Source organism: Pleurodeles waltl, chromosome 4_2 (genome assembly GCF_031143425.1).
Source record: "Pleurodeles waltl isolate 20211129_DDA chromosome 4_2, aPleWal1.hap1.20221129, whole genome shotgun sequence".
Lineage (NCBI taxonomy): Eukaryota > Metazoa > Chordata > Amphibia > Caudata > Salamandridae > Pleurodeles > Pleurodeles waltl.
The window spans coordinates 957,162,811-957,186,794 of record NC_090443.1 but is presented as its reverse complement, the minus strand read 5'-3'; the positions used below and the strand labels follow the sequence as shown (position 1 = coordinate 957,186,794).

General features: G+C 45.6%; 1 protein-coding gene across 6 annotated transcripts in view; it reads left to right on the top strand.

Annotated features, from left to right (window-relative positions):
* The window catches only part of MAST2 (microtubule associated serine/threonine kinase 2), a 1,054,635-nt gene that overhangs the window by 915,513 nt on the left and 115,138 nt on the right, over window positions 1-23,984 (top strand). For all 6 annotated transcript variants that reach the window (XM_069232766.1, XM_069232767.1, XM_069232770.1 and 3 more), the window contains one exon: window positions 22,870-23,002. In XM_069232766.1, the coding sequence (XP_069088867.1) occupies window positions 22,870-23,002 (133 nt within the window). The remainder of the gene's footprint in view (window positions 1-22,869; window positions 23,003-23,984) is intronic.

The following is a 23,984-nucleotide window of genomic DNA, read 5'->3' as shown; positions in this document are numbered from 1 at the left end:
TTCTCCTAAAACCCTAGTCCAGCTCTCCTGCCTGGTTCTTTACAGCGCAGTGTGTCCTAACACAGCCTAAATAAAGTTACAGTTTTCACACGGCTGATTACATGCAAATTGGTCTCGTGCTGATTCGCCCGAGGTGCACTCGAGTTAATCTGGGCTCTCTTGTTTGATAGCCTTCCATGGTGAGTGATCTCCGACTCTCCCTGCATGCACTGTGGTTTTTCATCTTTCATCTGTGAAGAGCCTTCGAGATGCAATTAGGGTGATGTGGGGGGCCGCCATCAGCTTCAGTATCTTCCGCGAGAGAACTAAAGCCAGACTACTTCACACTTCTCATTCTTTGTTTGGAGTCGTCCCTTTTGTGCAGACTTCCAAAAAAGTGAGCGTCATATTGAGAGCATTGCGTCTTGCAGCACCTTGATGGCAGCATGTAGGGCTTTACAAATTAATAAATGAGATTAAGGAAATGAAATTAACTTTTTATGAATGTGTGAAAGTTTTTTTCTTAACTGGATCTATAATGTGGGCTCTGATCTCAAGGCAGTTATTCTAGCCATTAGGAGATTCACTCTGTCCATTAAAAGTCACCGAATACATGCATACCTAGGGTAATGACACCTGCGATTGTTAGAAAGTCCACTTTAAAATCTGAGCCTTTATCCCAGCTTGTTCTCAACCCTTGCTATTTTACACACCGCTTTTAAAGAGATGGAGTGCTTTGCCGAAGACCTGGCATCATCTGTTGCCAAACAGCGCCAGGAAAAGGTCACATTATAATTTCAGCTTTTCTGTGTCTGTTAGCTACAGGTCACCTGGGGGACGGATGAAGTTCTAGTTAGCAAGACAAGTGCCTCGGGTTCTCCTCCAAGGGCTTCCCTTGGGCAGCGAAAATTGATGCCTCCATGGCTGTCTGTGGGGCTCAGATCTACATTCAACCTTGTCCCAGTCACCAAGCTGCCTTAAGTGCTACGAAGCCATAGCAGTGGTAGAATGTGTGTTCTGCAAAGGCCATTAACATGTCCAGGATTAGGAATGGGTCTCTGTGCACTTCCAGAATTCAAGATCCATCATTTAGAACAATAAGCTGTTGGTGGTGGGTAAGCAAATCACATTCCTTCTGCACCGTTTCTGACACATAACTTATCAACAGTAATCCAAAGAATCAGAGAAGGGTAATGTGATTATCTCTGATAGTTATTTCTGCCTATAAATTGATGAAAGTGTAATAAAGTGAGCAGATGTCTTCCTGATCTGTGTCCATATATGGAATGGTAGCTAACTAGTATGTTTGATTTATTGAGCTATTCCGTGTTTGGGATAGTATTCCAGCATAGGCGAATTTTGATGAAAATTGTGACAATTAGTGTGATTTTTTTTTTTTTTTTCATTTCACTTCAAGTGATTGTGTTGTGAACAGATGTGAAGATGCCCGCTTTATACTTGTACTTGGGACTGATATTACTCCCTTCTCTGATTGATGAGCAGCTCTTCTTTGTTCCTGAAACACTTTGAGAAAGTCAATACAGATGCAAACATGTCTGATACAGGAGGCGTGGAACAAATGTCTATCTAGACCCAGGCACCGAACATCATGTCTTGCCTTGTGTCTTTTCTATCCTGCCTGGTAATTATGGGTACTTGGATGGAATCCTGCAGCGGTTGGCCCATGAGGAAACTGTGAAAAAGATGCATATTGATGGAGGGGGTGCTGCTACAGTTGTACTCTTCTACACTTTGAAGTTCAAATGTTCGAAAATCTGTTTTGGCTCAAAACTAGGAGTAACTGATTGTGCATTGAAAGGCCCAGAGTAGCATGTGGGGCTCTGCAGCATGCAGGACGTCCAAATGTTTCCTCTTTCTACTATGGGATCTCATCATTCCAAAGGCAGGGGTTCCCCGAAATTACTGATGAGACCAAAGAAGTGACCCCGTTAGTGTTCTCTAATAGGCTCCGTGACCCCTGATCCGCCCGGGATTATGTCAAGGCTGCCAGAGCCCGAATTGCCTCACAGACTTTGAACCCCCTTAAACTGATCGTTCTTTCAGTTTTGTTACATCGCCGTGTTTCTTCGTTTAGTGGTTTTTGAGGTCACGCTACTAAACGCCGAAGGGTGACATAGCGCTTTACAGAACATATTGAACAGGCAGTACAGTTGTACAGAAAAAGGATGCGAGTGGAGTATATACATGTGTGTACCAGTTGAGGTATGTAAAAATACAATTCTAGGTGGTAACACAGTTTAAATAGGAAGAGGTGAAAGACACCCTAAAACGAAGAGCTGGTGTGGCCCCCCCCCCTGTAAGTCCTGCATATAGCGCCCTTCAAGGGCCGGCTCTCTCCTGCCACCTGAATGTTCCTTGGCCAGCTGAGAGGGTGTGGGGGAGAGTCGGAGTGTAAAGTGCCCCCTCAATGAAGCTTGGTTCCTTCCCCCAACCCAGTGCACCTGGCACCGAGCAGGAGTCCCTTGCTGCGGCCAGATCACTTAGTGTGGTTGTGTACTGCACTCTCCTCCTTGTGCAACACAGCACAGTAACTGTGGGTGCTGCAGTGTTTTGAAATACAATTTAGTGAATCAGCCTCTTTATTTCCCAACTTTTTTCAAATTACCCTTCCTAAAATACTCAGCATTCCTTGTCCATGTTCAGATCACCAGAGGTTTCCATCTTTATTCTAGGCCTTGGTGCTTGTTCATACTCCTGGTGTTTTTAAGTGACCTCGGGATGAAATGAGCAGTATTTAAGCAATGTCATCAAGGCCGGTCCACTGTCGGGGGTCGGGGTGACACTGGAGACCTGAAACAGGTGTACCAGCGGTGACGCAGGGTCCCTGACAAGGAGGGATCAGCGCTGTCACGGGCTCCCTGCCACGGGAGCATCAGCAATGGCATGGGAACACTGGCCTGGGTACTGCAGCAAAGTAGACTGGCATTAGAACACTAAGAAGGCGACACTGGCACAGAGGCAGTGGGCAGTGTGCGCTGGCACCGGCACAAGAACGCTGGAAACCACTGGACTCTGTCACGGACACAGGGTGACGGTGCCACATGAGCACCAGTACCGACATTGAGCAGCGGTAGTGGAGAGCTGACTAGCGGTAGTCACTAGCGCTGGGACATTGATATGGGAGAGTTTCACTCGGACACTTACACAGCGGATCTGGGAGACAAGTATAATGACACTAGAATAGACTAGCAGTACAGTCACGTGACAGAGGGACCGGGGAACAAGACATTAGTGCACGGACATGGATACTGACATTGAGTCACTGATGCTGGGACACGGACACTGAAGCACCAGTACACATGTCAGCACTGATGCAAGGAGACTCGCAAGGCCACAGACACTGGACACCAGTCCAGTGCTTAATTTGTAAATAACAAGGTGCCGGTGCGCAAAGCTCTCCTCTTAAACACGCGGCTGCTGCAACTAAATGTGGGAACACTAAATACTGAGGCAGCGTAATCCTGAAGCCATCTCGGGCCTCTTCGGTCCATATAAAGCCACTCCCTGCCTCTTCAGCTCACTCTTGCAGCTTTTTCCCATTGTGACGCTTTTTCGATTTTCTGTTCCTCCGTCTTTCCCATGTGTGTCTTTTGCTCGCAGCAAATGCTTGAGGCAGAAGAATAAGCCCCGGCCCTCAACAATAAGTGCCGGTGCTCAGCACCGGAAACAACAAGCACAAATTAAGCACTGCACCAGTCCATGCATGGGGTTATTGACTTGGAAGCAGTGACACTGATGCTGGGACAGTGGCAAAGGCCAGGGACGCTGGGATTTAAAAAGGGTGCACTGGGCCTCTCACTTTAAAACGCATATTCATGAACACCACAGCAGGACACTAACACACGGGCACTGCCGGGAGGAACACAAAACTGGGGCACTGACTGATGATTGCTAACATAGGTCACTGACATTGGTATACCTACACAAGGACACTGACATAGGGCCCCAGAGCTGGTAGTGATAAGTGGACACGAGCACGGATGCTGGCTCTGCAGCTCTGCAGAGGTTAATGCCGCAGACTCACTGCCTGGGAACCAGGGCTCTGTGAGACGGGGACACTTTCACAGACACTGGCCTGCTGCCCGTCACAGGGATAGTAACACAGCAGACCCGCCACGAGGACACTGAAGCCAGGGCACTTGGTAAACAGAGGAACAAGGACACTGGCTTTAAACGTGAAACACTGGCAGTGGGAAACAAGCAGGGATGCTGACACGTGTAAACTAACGGTGACATGGGGACACGACCACTGTTAACTGTGACACCAGGGTACCAGTACCGGGACACTGATGCAGGATGCTATGGCACATGGGTACTATGATTCAGCACTGGGCGCCAGCATGGAGGCATTGGTCCTGGGTCACTGGGACTAAAGCACCAAAACTGACACAGGGGACTGACAGACACACTCGCACATGAATACTGATGGAGTGAGGGGGCAGTGGCACAGGGAGACTGATACTTCTGATTTCACACATGGATGCATTGGTTCAGGAATGTAGGCCCATCAGTGTTGACAGTGGTACGTTAAAATGAACAGTGAGGAGTCCATTGTTGCCACTGGCTCATAGTCCCAGATACTGCGAGGCACTAACACTGGGAAGTTAAAGTTGCCTGAAATAGTGATGTTGGGACGTTAACAGATTTTGAGATGTGTGTTGGCACATGGGTACAACCTGGCAAAGGGGCACGTGGACCTGGAGACATTGCCAACTGGACAGTGATGTGTGGACACTGATACCTGGGATTGTGGCTGTCACTAGGAGACACTGCAAACCTGAGAGTGGGACGGGGATAAAGGCATGGACGTCATTTAGGGGTCGCAGTTGCGACCCCTGGCACTGCCTTTGCGACCCCCTAGCCTCAAAAGTAGCAAAGACAGTGCAAGGAACAGAAATTAACCAGGCCTCTCGGAGCTTTGTTTACTTTCTGTCGCCTTAACCGTGGAAAGCGCATCCAATAAAAATAATGATACCTTATTAAACCGTGTGTAACCCGGTGGCTCCTTTGTGAGGTGACCCTAAGATTATTTGCAACTTGTTCCTTAAGGCATGAAAAAAAGCTTTAAAAAAAAAAAATGTAACACACTTGGAAAAAAATGCCTCTGGTTCTCTAGCTGCCCTTGGGGGAAGGAAAATATAGAAGAGGCAAGAGAGAGCCAGGGAAAGCTGAACAGGTGGAAGAGAGAAAGAGGACTCTAGAAAGTAATGTTAGAGGGGACTAGGTGTGCGTGCATTACAGAGGTGAGGGGGTAGCGAAACACACGCAGGAAGGAGACAGGAAAATGAAAGGAGAAACCAGTGAGAGTAAGACAGGTGAATGTTGAAGGCAGCCAGTGAAAGAGTTGTGATTAAAAAAGGCTGGTGTGAGACAGCTCAATGTGAGTGAGGGTGACAGAAGAGAGAAAGGGACCAGCGATAGACAGACTTGGAAGAGACAACTGAGAGAGTTCGGGAGGATATTCAGATAAAAAATAGATTATAGACTGATGAGAGAGAGGTGGAGACATTTTAGAGAGGCAATAAAGAGGAAGACAGTGAGGAGACAGCTGAAAGAGAGACAACGAGGGACAGACAGGTGAGAGACATTCGGTGAAAAGAGAAGCAGACCGGTTATAAAGAGACAGCTGAGAAAGGGAGTGGTAAGAAAAGACAGATAAATAATGAAGGGGAATATCCGAACAACGCGTCTGGAACCACACCTGCGTTGTTCACACAAGCGGAAAAACGCTTGCCTGAACAACGCAGGCCTTTTTCTCTGCCTTAACCACGCATTGGCTGAACAACGCACATGCGTGGTTATGGCAGGGAAAAAGGAAGATCCATCAGGAGAGGACGCGGTCAGGTAAGTGAGGCTGGGGCTGGGTCGGGGTCGTTTTTAGGGGTGGGGGCAGGGGTGAAGGGGTAGGGGTGGTTAGGTTATTTCATTTTTTTTAAGGGGCGGGGTGGGGTGGATCAGTCGGGTCATTTTGTCTTTAGCGGTGGGGGGTTGGGTTTTTAGGGGCGGGGTTCGGGGTAATTTTGTATTTAGGGCTGGGTGGGGTGTCAGGGTAAATTATAATTGGGTGGGTTGAGGTAATTATGTTTTGCGGGCAGGGGTGGGTTTTTAGGGGTGGGGGTCGGGTAATTTTGTATTTGGGGGTAGGGGTTGGGTTTTTAGGGGCGGGGTGGAGGGTTGGGGTAATTCTGTATTCTGGGCAGGCAGGGGTCGGGTTTTTGGGGGCAGGGGTGGGAGGGGTCGGGGTAATTTTCTTTTTAGGGGTTGGTTAGTTTTATTTTTGGGGGGTGGGGGTTGGTTTTAGGCCTCGGTTGCTGGGGGGTATCGGGTCGTTTTTAAAGGTGGGGGGTCAGGGTACTTCTGTTATGCATGTGGGGTTGGGGTAGTTTTGTTTTTAGGGGTTGGGTTGTTTTATTTTTGGGGGTGGGGGTTGGTTGTAGGGCTCAGGGTGGGTTGGGTATCAGGGTAGTTTTTAAAGGCGGGGTCGGGACTTCTGTTTTAAGGGGTGGGGAGGGTCAATGTAAATTTGTTTTTAGGGGTTGGGTTGGTTTTTTTTGGGGGTGTGGGTCGGTTTTAGGGCTCAGGATGTGTGGGGTGGTATTGGGGTAGTTGTTAAGGGTGGGGGGTCGGGGTACTTCTGCGACAAACACGCATGCCGTTTCCACACATGCCTTTACTACGAAAAATCGTTGTAAAGACATGCGTGGTAAAGGCATGTGTGGAAACAACGCAGTCGTTCTTCTGACCGCATTGTTCAGGCATGCATAGTTGCCGCTTGCGTGGTTCCATCATACAACCAGTAATGAAGAGGACATACAGAAAGAGATGAGAGTAAAAAGGAGATAGGTGAGAAATTTAACTGAGAGAGCAAAGGAGACATGTCGGAGATGATAACGAGATTGACAGGTGCGAGACAGATGGCTAATGGCGGAGACAGGTAAAGGGATAGATGCCAGAGGGAGACAGGGGATCAGAGTCAAATGATATGGAGAAGGGAGAGTCGTCGGATAACATCATGGAGAAACGGGAGAAAAGGAGGAATTAAAGAGGAAGAGATGGGCCGGGGAGAATGATGATATGAGAAATGATGCAAGAGAGGGGATAGCGACAGAACAGGACGAGAGATGTGATGCACTGCAGAGAAATACAGCCTCTAGAAACTTTACGAGGGAGAGATTTGAAATTAGAGAAGGGGAGAATAGAAGAGGGAGACTGCAAGGGAAGCAGACATTTTATCCAGTATTAGAACTTTAATAAATTCACATGGTTGAATCATCCCCGTCGTCGAAGTGGGAGTCCCACGGTTCGTAAAATAGCAATAATTAACAAATATTTATTTTTGCCATAGACTATAATGGAAATACCAGTCACTCATATAGCCTATCCAGGTCCTTTTGTGAAAAGGACCCAAACTTGCCTGCTGGCCAATCGGGCACCAGCACCCTCTAGAACACTTTCCAGAGAAACTCCTTCCCTCAGATTTCCTACCGCACGTCGTGTGAAGGGAGTCTCCCCGAGCTCTGCTCAGTTTTCTACTTCTTCAGAAGCTTTTTTCTCTCAGAGAACTCAAAAAATGTCGGATTCTTTTAGAAAAGGCCTTTTCCGCCCTTGCAAGACCTGTGGAAAGAAAAGGCTCCATGTGGATGATCCACATAAAGACTGCTTGTATTGCCTCTACCCACAACACCAGGTGAAGGACTGCAAGATATGTCATACTTTCTCCACAAAAACCCTCAGAAACCGTGAGGGTAGACTCCTGACATGGTTACAGGCAAAATCCCATACTTCAGGTGAGGAGAGTGGGTCAGAAAGGCTACACAAAAGGTCCAAATCTGAGGACCTGGGCCAGGCAGAAAAATCTAGAAATAGGCAGAAATTACATCATGGAAAAGGCTTACAGACTTCAATTTCCTCTGAGCCATCCTCTCCTCTTCAAAAGAAGGAGTCCTACCGTCTTTCTCCTTCCTCGGAGCCTTCTACCTTTAGAAAGGTAACCATTAAAATTAAGTCGACGACCGTGACGACGACGGTGTTTACAGCTACCGTCTCCACCACCTCGTTGACGAGACCATCGTCGGCGACGACTACATTGACGTCAACGGTAAGGGCTCCTATTCCCTCTATCAAACCTCCGTCAACGAGGATTCCAGAACGGAGTGCGTCGTTAACAACATCGACTCCTTCCTCGACGACAACATCGTCGTTGATAACACCGTCAACGAAAGCCCCGTCGACTATAACATCACCAACGACAGCGTCGAAGAAGCCGTCGTCGACGAGACCACTGTCGTCAACACCATCGTCGACAAAACCGTCGTCGATGGAAAAATTACCCTGATTACAGTACCGTCGACAGCATCATCATCATTGACACCATCTACTATGCCACTGGTGCCTGTCAGACAGATAGAGGCTATTCCTACCTCTTCCAGGTCTCCGGATCTTCGGGCCATGGTCAGGATCACATCTCTGCCCAGATCAGAGATTTATCCCACAGACACGTCTCCAAGCAAGGTGTCAACTTTAGTACCCAGTCATCTACTGGACTGGGAGGAATCCGATGAGGGTCCATTCGGAGATCTGCACAGCCCATCACAGCTACACGTTAAATACCAGGAAGAGGACGACGATGATGAGTATGACCAATACCAACCATATTACTCACATCAAGAACGCTATTACCAACCAAGAGAGCCTCAGCCAAGAGACTCTATACAGATGCCTTCCTCCTTAATCCAGGACTTACAATCAATGGTACAGGATTATAGGAGGAGGTTCCCAGTTACAGCAGAAGATCAGCCACCACCGCCAGCTTCTCCTGCTACACCAAGAAACGTCCCTCCACCTCCAGCTACTCCCAGGATGACACCTCACTCCGTTTTAGCTGCACCCCCTGGAGATGAAGGTTCCACTTCAGGGGAAGAAGGAGAGATTTCTACCCCGCAACATCCCACTGAGGAATGGGATGACTACTTAGCCCCCACTCCTTCTCCACCACCTCCTCGCCATTCAGATTCTCCACCCGAGGATATAGGTGGTTTCCACAATCTAATGGACAGGGCTGCCGCACGCTTCCACCTTCCAACATCTGTCTCTCCGTTGGAATGTTTCCTTCATGATTTTAAGGAGCAGTCAAAGAAGTCTGTACGGTCCATTCCCATTATTGACTTTATATGGAGCGAGGGTACAAAGATCATGCGCAACCCGGCAACAGTCCCACCAGTGCCGCAAAAATTGGACAAGAAATACAAAGCAACCCAAGACTCTCTGGCATGTCTCACTGGCCACCCAAAGCCTGACTCTGTTATTTCACAAGCGGCTCAAAGGCGTTCTAAGAACCCGTCGACGCCTATCTCTACTCCTCCAGACAGAGAAGGAAGGAGATTAGATAATGTGGGCAAAAGATTCTCCTCCATGTCAGCAATCACTGTTGGAGCAGCAAATTCATTGGCAATCCTGGGTCGTTATGACCGGCAAATGTGGTCGGATATGCAACCTTTCATTGATCTCATCCCTAAAAGCAAGCAAGCAGAGGCACGGAAGATCTTCCAAGAAGGTGAGCGTACGTCGGAGGAGATAATCGACTGCGCTCTAGATATAGCCTCCGCCGGCTTTCGTCAACTGGCTGGTGCCGCGGTGTTACGCCGCCAAGGTTGGGTCAAGGCCACATCTTTCAGGCCGGAAGTGCAGTCCAGAATCCTTGACATGCCCTACGATGGGGAATCTCTCTTTGGCAAGCACGTAGACAACGTACTTCAGGCCATCGAGATCGACACAGACACTGCCAAGTCCCTAGGTACCCTACAGTACCGGAAACAGCCCTTTTGGGGTGCAAGAGGAAGAGGATTTACCTCATTTTGAGGTTCCTTTCACAGGCAGTACCAGCAACCCCAATATAGGCCGTCCTATCAACAACAGTATAGGCAACCATCCACGGCCTATTACGCCAGACAGGGAGGAAAGAGAAGACAGGGTTCACAAAACAGAGATCAACCCAGAAAGCAATGATCTTCTCCAGGCACCAGCTATGCTTCCCCAATGTTCACACCATCAACAAAAAGGAGCAAACATCTCCAACTACATCCAGGAGTGGAAGAACATAACATCAGACAAATGGGTGCTGGATATAGTGACAAGAGGTCATACCCTGGAATTCATACAAATACCACTGCATCATCCACCAAGAACATGCAGAACGCTCCATCTTCGTCTGCTTCAGCAGGAAGTATTCCTTATGCTTGCCAAGGGAGCTATAGAAAGAGTTCCAGTTCAGCAAAGAGGTCTTGGATTCTACTCCCGTTTCTTCTTGATAAGGAAAAAGTCAGGGGAATGGCGACCGATACTAGATCTCAGGAAACCCAACAAGTTCCTTCGGAAACAATCTTTTCGGATGATCATGCTGTCGGATATCCTGCACCTTCTCAATCCTGGAGATTTTATGATAACAATGGATCTCCAGGATGCTTATTTCCACATACCAATACATCAGAAACATCGCAAATATCTCCGCATTACTGTAGCCGGTGCCCATTATCAGTTCAAAGTTTTCCCATTCGGGCTGAGGTCAGCTCCACGAATCTTCACAAAATGCCTTGTCCCAGTCGCAGGTTTCCTCCGCAGCAGGGGTTTCCAGGTGTTTCCATACCTGGACGACTGGCTCATAAAAGCTCGGTCTCCGCTACTAGCCTCCAAGGCTACAAATGCTTGCTTGAAGTTATTCTGCAGTTTGGGGCTAACAGTAAATCTACAGAAGTCGGTCATACTTCCCTCATGCAGAAGAGTCTTCCTGGGTGCAGACTTAGACACCATCAAGAACAAAGCATATCTCACTCCGGCACGGCAGCAGAAGCTAACCAACTTAGCTGTCAGAATTTCCACAAAAGAGTTTGTTTCAGTGCGACTGTTCAAGTCGCTTCTGGGCATGATTTCCTCAGCCATCGTCCTAGTTCGACTGGCAAGGCTGAGAATGAGACCATTACAAGAAGAATTACAACTCCAATGGATCCAGTCGCAAGGGTCCTTCGACGACTTAATAACTGTCACACCAAATATTCGGCAAGCGTTGAAGTGGTGGTCTCAGACCAACCATCTCTCCCAAGGTCTTACGTTTCTAACACCAATGACAGACTTTATCATCACCACAGACGCTTCCTTGGAAGGCTGGGGAGGCCATTTACAAGTCATGCGCATTCAGGGAAGATGGTCCAATCTTCAGAAAGGAATGCACATAAACCTGCTGGAACTGAAGGCGATCCATCTTACGCTCAAGGCTTTTCTTCCACGCATCGCAGGGTCCTCAATGTTGGTCAGGACGGACAACACAAGTATGTTTTACATCAACAAGCAAGGAGGAACAAGATCCCTCTCAAGGGAAGCTCAGTCTCTTTGGGACTGGCTCACACTGCACAATATTCGCCTCAGGGTGGAGCACCTGCCAGGGGTCAACAACGCCCTAACGGACTCTCTCAGCAGGACGGACGACAACTCCCACGAGTGGGAACTCAACCAGAACATACTTGACGGCATCTTCCAACGATGGGGTCAGCCGATCCTAGACTAGTTTGCCACCAACCTGAACGCCAAATGCCAGTTCTACGCCAGTCGATACCCACTCCCGGGGTCGTGGGGAAATGCTCTTTTGATGAGATGGTCCGGGATCTTTGCCTACGCTTCCCCCCCCCCCCATCCCGTTGATCCCCAGGCTCCTCAGGAAAATGAAGTCCGAATGCTGCAAAATCATTCTCATAGCCCCCAGATGGCCCAGACAGTACTAGTACACGGAGCTCCTACTCTGGTCCGTGGCCAATCCAGTCCGCCTTCCTTGCAACCACGACCTTCTCACGAAGAATCAGGGTCTAATTCTTCATCCCGATCCAACTTCTCTTCAAATGCTTGCTTGGCTCCTGAGTTCAGAGGGTTTCAGGGTATGAACATCGATCAGGAATGCAGACTGGTTTTATCTAGGGCACGAGCAGAGAGCGCAAATAAGACATACAAACTCAAGTGGAAGAGATTTTGTGTTTGGTGCTCTCAAAACAATTTCCACCTGTTACAAATTAAGCCTGAACAAATTCTTTCGTACCTTCTCACACTCTCTAAGGCTGGTCTTTGCCATGCATCAGTCAAGATTCACCTAGCAGCTATAGCCTCCTATAGGCGATCTGCTGAGAAGCCCTCAATTGGCTCATCCAGAATCATTAAGCAGTTCATGAAAGGCCTTTTCTGCACTTTCCCTCCGGTGCGGCTACCTCCGCCAGAGTGGCATCTCAATATAGTCCTGTCTATGCTCATGAAAGCTCCTTTTGAACCTATTCACAGGGCGGAACTCAAGTACATCACATGGAAAGTGGCAACCCTGCTTGCTCTCACTTCCACCAGGAGAGTCAGTGATATACAGGGTTTTACTACTAAAGAACCTTTTCTGTTTTTTTCTGATGACTTTGTTATGCTCAGGAACAACCCCAGATACTTTCCCAAGGTGCCATCTTCATTCCATCTCAATGAGCCCGTGATACTACGAAACTTTTTTCCAAATCCAACTACAATCGCAGAAAAAAACTCTACATTCTTTGGACATCAAATGATGCCTCAAATTTTACCTTCAAAGTACCAAACAAATCAGGAAATCAGATCAGCTCTTGGTATCTTATTCTCTTGGACGACAAGGAACAGGGGTCACCAAGGCCACTATAGCCCGGTGGATTTCCTCTACAATTCAGTTCTGTCACACCAAAGCAGGAAAACCGTTGACTAGGTGCCCGATAGCCCACTTCATGAGAGCAGTCTCCACATCGGCTGCTTTGTTTCAGGGTATTGCCCTGGATAAGATATGTCAAGCTGCGACATGGAAGACTACACACCCCTTTACGCAGCACTATTGTTTGGAGTCCTCGCAGAGTAGTGACTCTCTAGTTGGACAAGCTGTTCTACGTCATCTCTTTCATTAAGGTGAGACCTTTCCTTGGTTGTGTAGAAACTGTTTGATATGCAAATAGTCCATAATTGCTATGCAATATACTTTGACATGCTTCTATATATGTATGTATGTAGTTATATATATATAGATGTTCAGTATATATGTGTACATGTACATAGAATTATCTATATTTGTTTGAAGTTCATAATACAAGATTTATGAGCTATTTCATACAGGTTGTAAAGGATTTCCATGCTCGCACCCTCCATCCACTGCGAGTATGTTTATCAGCAGTACTGCTAGCTATTCAGATTCAAGCAAGTGAATTTATGAAAGATCCAATACTGGATAAGAAAACAAGTTACTTACCTGTAACTACAGTTATCCAGTATTGGTATCTTTCATAAATTCACATGCGACCCACCCTCCTCCCCTTAGACGCTCGCATTTCCTCTCAGGTTATAATCTTTTCACTCTCATGCTGGAAAATCTGAGGGAAGGAGGTTCTCTGGAGGGTGCTGGTGCCTGATTGGCCAGCAGGCAAGTTTGGGTCCTTTTCACAAAAGGACCTGGATAGGCTATATGAGTGACTGGTATTTCCATAATAGCCTATGGCAAAAAAAAATATTTGTTAATTATTGCTATTTTATGTACCGTGGGACTACCACTTCGACGACAGGGATGATTCAAGCATGTGAATTTATGAAAGATACCAATATTGGATAACTGTAGTTACAGGTAAGTAACTTGTTTTGTTCTCCAGCAAATAAATACGGCACGCCATGATGGTTTTATGGCACTGTTGTGTGATGATGGGCAGTAGAGCAATAATGATGAATACCAGAGGAGTCAATAGGTGTGCATGGGAATTTTAGGCTTTCTTTTATTTTGTAAAAAAAAATATCCACTGCACTTATTTCATGGTTGTGAACTTGTGTGAAATCACTTCCTCGGATAACTTCAGGACAAAGGTCCAATGATGTCCTTCCTGTGATGTCATGGGGGGGGGGGGATCAAAGGGCACGCGACGTCACTTCCGCTACCCCTGACATTTTGGTGAATTGATGTCCATTGATAGAGGCACACGCTATATTCAGTTTTCATCAGTTTTATTGTCTAGAGATGCCTTTAACACGCCAATTAATTGACTTCCATTTCTTGAAAAATTCCCAATGTTCCCTTTTCACTGTGCTTTGAATGGCACTATTTAATACTAGCTAGCAGCAATAGCTGTCAAGGTAGACTATTTTAAAACTTTAAAAAATCGCCAAATACGTTGCGTCCTTTAAATTCTTACGATACTGTGTCTTTAAAAAAATCATTACATCACGGGGAAGCCATATCCTGTCCGTCCTGAGACCCCTTTTACGGTGTAGTTATCCTTTGGTGTCTGCCTGCCACCTCAAACCGCCCCCCCACCCCCAAAAAAAACAAAAGAAAAAAAAAAAACAACCCCTGGCGACGGCCGGGTCCAGCTGCTCACACGTCACGTCCTGGGGGCGCGGCAGAGAGCGGTGGTCCTCCTGCGGGAGAGCGGGGGAGCAGGTGGGGGCGACAGCCCTCCGCCGCGTGAATAATGAACCCCAAGAAGCAGGTTGACAGCTCTGTAAATGAACTGGCGGCCCCCCAAAGAACGGGGAGGGAAAGACTTCAGGGCGCCATATGTTCAGGGGCTGCCAGTCCGCCGCAGCCGCCTTATCTGATTTATAATTTAAACAAACACATCTCACCGCGAAAATCATTCTGTTGAGCTGTAATACTTTCATGTCAACTTCGATGCGTTTGGCGGTAATACAGTTTAGATGCAAAAGCCACCTAGATGCTGCAGACGGCAGCAATAGCTCAAGCTCAGTCATTCTTTTCTTGATCTTGCTGCAAATAAAATATGTATTTTTTTGTGCTTTGCACTCGTTGTTCCAGTTGACAGTAGTGTAAAAATACGAACTGGTGTAAAATTACTCAGTTCTTCTCTGTTTAGTAATTATTTGTTGTCACCCGTTCGGATCGCTGCAATTGATCATGTACACAACATTTGTTACAGGGTCAAATTATTTGCTGTTCACCTCACAGGGATAATGGATTTAATACACACACCACGGTTACTGTAATCACAGCACTTGGTCAGAGCGGCTGTCTCTTGGTTTGACATCTGAGTAAACCAGCCACTGTCTCTTTGTTTGTTGGGGGATATTTAATGTGTGTGTGTTGTGGGGGAGCAGCGGAGAATATACTGAATATATTCCAAGATGACGTTCACCTACCATACATCCTTAATTTAACCAGAGTTTGTTCTAATCTTTCCTCTGTGTGCCCAATTTACAGTTTTCATAATGGACTTGTTGGTATGCGCTGGATCAGCCGTCTTGGACATATAGGGAAGAAAGTGCCTGACACTGGTTGAGTGAATTCTTCCCAGGAGAGGAGCCTGGTTTGCCTGACATCAGAGTCTCTGACCTTTCAGGCTCTGGTGCTATAGACTTCCCCTCCACTGTCGGCTTTGGTTAGAATGTGTTCAGGAGGGAGGGTGCTGCCTTGGGGGTGGTACACATCTCAGAGGCAACAGATTGAAGCCTGGTTCCATCTATTTGGAGAATAAGTAGGTCTGTTTTCCGCGTGATTTCAGTGCCTGGTACCCCTTGACATTTTCTAATTATTTCAGAGTGTATCTGTGTAAATTGGCACGGTGAAGATCTTGCAGAGACCAGGCGTCTTGAGATCCTGCGTGTATTAAATTATTGTTTGCAGAGATTTTGTTTTCATTGTGTTGCCTTTACTATGGCCTTAAAGCTCTCTTCCCTCCCAGGTCTCGAGGATTCAGTCACATGTTGTGCATCTGGTCTTTGATTCAAATTCCATTGCTCTTTTTTTTCTTCTGATGCTGTTTTCCTTAAGGTTTATATTTTTGGGTTAAGGAATGGTTGACCTGACAGGGGATTGAAACTGTTGGACAATCACCCCTTGCACTTTTAGATATACTGGTCAGGGGTATTCTTTTAAGCATGAGAGAGCAGACCGCCTCAAATAATTTGGGATTTCGATTTAAAAAAAAACTTTCCCAGGCTTCATTTTCCTTGGTATCCACAATGAGCGTTCTTGTAAGCCCACTGTAAGGTGCGTTGAAGCTCCAAGACGCCAGCTTTGATGTCAAAGGGCATCACAACTCAAAGTAGAAGAGTCATTTTGAATTTGCAGTTAAAGCAGGTGACTACAGCTGCTTTTCTCCTGGCTCCGCTTTCATGACCAGCACACCTTATCTTGCACACAAGCTCACACACTGTTGTGTTTCTTGGAACACCCGCAGCCAGGGCACCATCAGACTGTAGATAGAGAAGTATAAAAAGTGAACAAAAGCAAGGCAAGCAAACATTTTCCATCTATATACCTAGGACCTGGACTAATATCCCATATCCTTCAAGACAACCCCAGCGCTTCTCCAGTTTAGGAGAGAGTTCAAGACTTGTCTCTTTCAGGATCACTACATCACAAATCATTTCCACAACCCAATTATCTCTCCTATCACTCATTGACTTTGTTTGCCTTTGACCCTGTACAGTACTCCGCCGCCTTTTGCCTAAGCCCAAGCTATAGAAATGCCATATACCTAGATATACATTCAATGTTCTCGATTTGCTGAAGATACTTCCAGTTTTTGTATACTGCTTTACCCCGACATACAAATTGTTCGTAAACCAGGTGCGCTTTTCCCCCTTGGACCCGAACATTTTAATTTTCACATTGACAAGAGTCTACTAACATCCCATTTGTGACCGACCCTTCAAGTGTTGCCTCTGGTGCCACTAGGCATTAATGAATATACTGACCGGAGCTGGATTGTAGTAATTTATGGGTTGTTATTAAATATGGGAGTAATCCCAGAGACTAATCGCTGCACTGGTATCATTTTGGTATTCATTTAATACCTAACCCATTTGCTCAATGATATAAATCTGTTCAATACATATTATGAGTGATAGAGCAGTATGTTGTATCTGAACCTTTATTTTCATATGCATCTATCTTGATAATGCACTTTTTTTCCATCCAAAACATGAATTGCTGAGCCAACACGCATTTTGGTGTTTCACTGTTAAGCAACGGTCTCCTGTTGTGTCTGATGAAGATTGGGGTGGACGTTCTATGGTGTGGGACTCCAGTGAACCTCTTCAGTGCATATTACTGGGAAAGGGCATTCAGAGTAAGTGAATAGTACCAAGGCATTCCCAGTATTACTTGGTAACATTGAGGGAGGGTCTCACACTAAAAACCATCGAGGACCGTTTGTTAATGAACGCATGCTTCTGCGGGTCTCAGGTGGTAAAGAGGGGAGCAGCCAGTGGGATGATTACTGCTGGGTCTGGTCGTAGGTGGTGGAGCTTGCTCAATAGTCATGGTCTGTCTTTGTTAAATAAAGGCTGGTTGCTTGATGGTCTGTAATGAAGACAGAGAACTATGCTGTGTCGATTGGATGCACTTGGTTACTAGATGATCTTTGATGAAGGCTTGGTCTCTTCTCGCTTCTCCCTTCCTGGATCCTGCTTTAGAAATGTTAGTGCTGTGTGCGCCCACCAGTCTTTAATCCGGTTTAGTGGTTATTTCCTAAAAATACTAAAGAAAGGAAATGTGAGGCCAGCATGCTAATTTTTAGGGTAGAGCCTGCGTCGCATGCGTTTTGCTTGCGAGACGCTGTAGTAGTTAAAAAGGGCTTGGAGCCCCGTCCATGTCACGTCAGTGTCTTTCATTGGTTTGTGGGCTTGCCTTTTAAAATCTGATTGCTTTCCTTAGTGGAAGGCATGCATAAGTCATGCCTTTTCCAGTGGTTAGCCCTCCTCGAGCGCAGCGACCAAGTACTGACAGCATGCAAGGCTCGCTGTTTTCCATTCGGTTTGTGGACTACTTTTTATCTTTTTTCGCAGCGCGATCTCGCTTGGCAGAAGTCGAGCGCTGTCCATGACATCGACCCTGTTACATAGTTAATTGCTCTTTTGCCGGTTACATAGATAATTGCACTTTTGCCGATAGGTTTCATTACGAGTGAATGGTAGCAGCGCGATCGTGCTCTTTTTTTCCATTTTATGTGGCAAGAAAAGTCCGGTTGGGAGTTTACAACTGCTAATAGCTCTAACTCGGAGAAATGCGAGACCTGTTGCATTGCAAATGCGTTTTAGTGTCAGTTTTTACATGCATTGGCATGAAATTTCTCCATTTTGGAGCGATCTAAGTGACAAAAAGTATTTTTTTCACACACCTCTGAATTCTTGTGGGTTTTCCAAATGCTCCAAGTAAAACATCGGTCCTCTTTTGCTCGACGTTGTAATGATATTGGGCTGAGTGGTTCCATTAGCAATGCGCCTGCCACCCTTGGGTTAATTATATCACTAAGGCATCTCACTAGCAAAACACAGCTGACTTTCCTTTGTTTCTTTCATTTTTATTCAAAAGAAAAATTTACTTAACGGTGTTAAATTGTAAAATTCATTTATCTAGGATTTTTAAACTTGTTTTTCGCCCTTCTGGCACATGAAGGAAAAGAGCCTGGTAATCAGAGAGCCTTGCTGTCTTTCATGGCCCGCGCGTGACAGCTGCATCATTTGCTTGTTAGGAGACCACCGGCTCTGGCCATGCTGACTCCGCATCCTCGTCCAAATTGCCTGGGCCACAGGTCTAGTGGGACAGCAGAGAGAGGATAATTCGATGCTAAACTCATTAAGCGCCTGTCCAGGCAGTTGAGGCTGCCAAAGACCATATGCCAATTAATGAGGGATTGTGACGGTGGCTTCTGTGCACAAGGGTGGTGCCCATCGAAATGAAGGTGGTTTGGGACCATGGAACTCTGCCCATATGCTCCGTTGAGGTGCTCCGAGATGCCGGCTACAACTTTCGGTTGCCGTGAACTTAGCTCGTACCATCTTATTTGCCTAGGGGTCGATGGCTGTGAGACATTACGGCGATCTGTCGCAGTGTCAGTCACCTGAAAATTAAACAATAACATGAAATTACAAAAATATTTAGTTGTCTTCTTTTCTTACTTACACATTGTGGACCCTTGGAAGCGCTCCTAAACTATTGCCAAGTGCCGGTGCCTACTGGGAGCTAGATTAATGTAGAATCTTTCTTCTAGCTTCCTAAAGAGATGCACACACGTCTTTAGAGTATTTAAAGGTTTGTAGCCCGATTGATGAAGGAGTCCAATTTCACTCAAAAATGCTGTTTGTGCCAGTTGCATTAATCTGTGAGAATATACAAAGTAAGTGTCCCACAACCCAGCAAAAAATGTAACCTTTGCATTTTATTGACTATTAATACCCACCTTTAAACAGCTGCTTTTGTAGCGGATGCACAGCAAAGTTACTATGAATGGTTTGCAAGGTCTCACACTTGGCTGCATCCCCCTGCAAGAGGGAGCTTGCACACCCTCAGCTATTCCGACGGGGCACCGTTGACATGGTGCAGTTGATGAAGGTCCAGACAAGTGTTACTATCCTAGCATGAGAGTATGGATCAGACCTTAAAGTGATTGAGGATAGGAGTGTCAGGGGCAGACTGGAGTCCTCCAACCCACCACTCACCTGGCCCCCCCAAAGCAAAAGGAAAGCTGCTGTCAGCAGCACAGACTAGTCTTGGGGGAGAAAAGTACACAGACAATGTCTGTAATTAGATAACGCCGTAGACAGTTGATTGTGAGGAGGTGGTGCCCAAGATCACGCAATCAAGACTGTTCGCATTGTATAAAAGCAGGCTGTGTCCCAGTGTTAAGAGCCGGAGACTTGTTCAAGCCATTCAGCAAGTATCTGCACCTTAGGTGACATAGTTCCAGTTTGATGGGAAGGACATCAGGGCTCCTGCCTGCTTGCCTTCTTTTAATCTTGTGGTTTAAGTCCATCTAGATGACCTCTTGGCTACTGTTAGCTTGGCCTTGCTCTAGAAGCATAAACTAACCCCGTGACAATCTTCTGAGCTGAGTTTCAGATGACTTTTGGCATATGGCCTACCCACTTAGTGCTCTCTGGCAGGCAATCTCAGAGTGCTGTTTTGTCTCTCCAGCAACAAACTTGCATCTTACCACTGTGAGTGGACCACTTAATGATTTACAGTGCATTCAGCAGGCAGGAATTTCATGGTGAATTCAGTCTAGTAAGCTTCAGAACTGAAAGGTTCTTCTCCTAAAATAAGGATTTTAGATCCCAAGGAGACTCCAAGCCACAAGTGCCTGCTCACTAAGCCATAAATGCCTCAACTTAAGCTGCCATTAGTGGATAGTACAGCGAGGCATAAGTATGGTTTGTTTACTCCGATGTCAATTCCCTTTGTAGACATACAATTTGGAATATATGTTGTGAGTATTGCTTCACCCCAGGCTAGAGTTGGGAATACAGTGCCAGGGGCTTATGTAGAAATGATGCATTGCCAGGTGTGTGGGTACGAAAGTGCTGATAGCAGGCACTCTGTTGCACACAGTGTTTAAGCATACTCACCACAACGCCAAGAGTGCTGCCTGAGTGCATGCTGCTGTCACCACCCAGGCGTGGCAGTCTATTAGATATTTGATGAACTCAACAAAGTTTTTTTTTTTTAAGGATGGTATCGGGGCTTGGTGTCTTTGATGGCCACCCTCCCTCCTTTAATTGCCTAGGAAGATGGCCGTAGTGGCTGAGCAAGAATACTCCTCATCAAGGGCAGTGATGCAGTCCTGCTACAGGAGACATCTCATCATCTTCCATTGGCATTGGTTGATCTTCAAAGGATGTTTCCTTCTGGAGTGGACGTCATTCAGCAGAGAGGTTCCTCATCCCCTCTAGCATCTCCTGTAATTCTTGGATCCTCATCAAGCACAAGAGAGGCATTTTCATGACCTCTTTGTTCATGGTAGATTCCATTTTAGGTTTTTGTATAGGGCAGACGAAGGACTTGACAAAATAAATGGCATCTAGGAAATGAGAGTAGACAAGATAAAGTACAGGCAGAGCGCACTTTATGTGACCAAGGTTGATAATCTGAACAATAATATTTTCTTGCTTGCCTAAAGGCTTATTTCCTATTTTCTTATTTTAATTTTATTGGAAAGATTTACAGAATACACATTTCCGAGGGGCAGTGAATTGCATTGCCTAAGGGAGATATATATATATATATATATATATATATATATATATATATATATATCTGTCGGTTACATGAGCACGAACATGCATTTAGGAAAGTTCACGGAGAAAGCCGACTGCAAGTAAACAATGTGTACAGATTGATACTTAGAACAGAGCTCGGGGTGGGGGCAGCCTCTGTTAGGGCAGGTAACAGCAGAAGAAGTGGATGTGGTCCCACATATCCTCAATGAAGTCCATTTATAAGTGAGATTCTCTACACTAAATCTTTAGCAATTACACAACTGGCAAGAAAAGCTGCTACTAACTAAACCATTTTGCCCATGGAACCACCGTGCTCGTTCAAAGGTATGTGCCTCCTGTCTTGAGCATGAGACCCGAAGACTGCCGTCAGATGGACTGTTAGACAATGTAAGGATTTTGGGCCTGCCTTTCGCTCCATTTCACCCAAGTGATAAGGGATGAAAACCTTGCTACTTCATCCAGCCTGTGATGAATAATACAAAAAATACTTCCCAAGGTCTTGGAGCACAGTAGAAGTTACCTACCTTTTTCATGCATTCTCGGCTTTTTCCCTTTTGCAGCTTAGAGGAATGGTTCCCAACCTTTTGACTTCTGTGGACCCCCCACTTTATCATGACTGGAACCCGGGGGCCCCCACTGAATCATTATTGGAATCTGGGGAGCCTGCAGTGAGACATTACTGGAACTGGAGACCCTCACTGAATCGTTACTGGAATCCAGGGACCCTCCCCTCCCCCCACTGAATCATTATTGGAATCCGGGGTCCCCCACTGAGTTATTACTGGAAGCCAGGGACCCAGGCCTAAACATTGTAGATGATTTGAACCGCAAAACAATACACAGAAAATACAGGCAAAACCACCCATCAAACACATACACCAATGATAACACATTGTATGTCATTTTCAAACAAATAAGATGGATTTTTTTTTTAATAGGAAGTTTGGAGGTTTTTTAAAATTCAATTGAAGGCACACATCGTCCACTCTGTATTGTGTTTGATGCACCTGCACCGCTCCCATGAATCAATCTGAGGATACCAATTTAATTTTTCAGCCTCCAATTTCAAAGTCCTTGATATTTATGGTTTAACATTTTTTCAATTGTACCTCTTTATTTATATACACTTTGTTAATCTGTTAATATTACATAATTTTTTACACAGTCACGGACCCCCTGAGGAGGCTTTGTGGATCCCCACAACCCCCCCCCCCCCCCCCCCCCCCCCCCCAGCGGTCCCCGGACCACAGGTTTGGATCCACTGGCTTAGAGGGTTCACTTAAAGTGGTAGAAAGCTTTCAAGTCCATGTTTGTATTCGCTAGCTGTTTTTTTTTTTTTTTAAAGTGCATGAATCCAGACTGTTTGTTTTTCTTATATCTGCTTTAGAATAGGGTAGAATAGAATACATAAGAATATTATTTTTAACAATTTCTTGAAAAAGAACGTGTTTTGTGAATACTCCAGTTGGGAACTCATGCTTATCCCAGACAATTAACTTCTACCTTTTAACTAGGAAAAACAAAAAGTAAATAAAACAAGTGATGGGTGCAATACTTGGATTATTCTCTAGCACGAGTAAGTAATTACTACAGGCTGTGTTCTACTCCGTTGTTTGTTGCTCTTTGTGCCAGAACAGACTGGGACCACCCAGTGTGCAAATCAGTCTGGATGCTGTCCTAGTAGGAACAGTCCAGAACGAGCAGTCAAGCCACGTCCCAAATTCAGTGAAACATTTTACTACAGCTTCCTGGATTGACCACTCATCCTTAATCTATTTGAGCACTACTCTTAAAATTTTAACTTGATCTTGACATTTGGACTTCTTTTTGTAGGAGTTTGACCCGGAAGAGTTCTATCATCTGTTAGAAGCCGCTGAAGGCCATGCGAAGGAAGGAGAAGGTATCAAGTCAGACATTCCTCGCTACATCATCAGTCAGCTTGGGCTCACCCGGGATCCTCTGGAGGGTAAGACACCTGCAGCTTACTTTTGCAGATGAGTTTGTTCTGCTAAAAGTCATCTTTATTCATGCATGAATTGTGATTGTTAAACCATGCAAGGTTGCAAGTGACCGCGCCTGAGTCTGCTTTTCAGTGTCCCCTTTTTGTTAAAATATGTGGTCTGTTGTCGGATGAAAGTCTGCGCTTAAACCCATGTGTTTGATTGAAAAACATTGACTAACTTTAAAACTTTTATCAGTAGGAATAGGAACAATAATGGTTCAATTGGTGTTTTTCAGTCATTTTATCAGTAGGAATAGGAACAATAATGGTTCAATTGGTGTTTTTCAGTCATTTTCATTAGGTCCAATATTTATTGCGTGCCTCTTCATTGGGAGATGATGGAATTGCTGCTGATGTGTAGCTATGTTTTTCCTAACCATGATGTCTTCTTCTTTTCCTCCATCTCCTTTCGGGTTGTAATGATGTTTCACCCATTTGATGACCTTTTTTGCTTAAAAGCATTCTGTTTTCACATTTGTCTGCTCTCTTGGTTGACTCAACTCTCGATCAATATTATGTCAATTTGTCAATTTACCTGTGGAACAAAAAAAAAACAAAAAAACGATATTACAAGAATAGCACTCTGTTCCTGTTTGGAAAGACTGCTTGCAAGCAAAAATACACTTCCTGTTAAAATCAAACCCTGAGGCCCACCAAGCTCACACCCGCTCACTGTCCCATTTTCTCATGTTGTTGATCAGTGGTTGGTTGTTCTGGTGATTAGTTGGTTAGTGCATTTCTGATGGTATTCTTTCTCCCAAGCTGTGCCCTCGTACAGTTCAATCCACGTTGTGAGACATCAATAAATGAATATAAATGATTATTAATTAAACAATTTTTTCAATATGTTTAAAAATCAGTCTATTGCTGGGATTGCTCTGCATATCTTTGAAGACTGTAAATGTATTATTGTGTAAATGAGGTATTAGGAGTGCGTGCAAGGTAT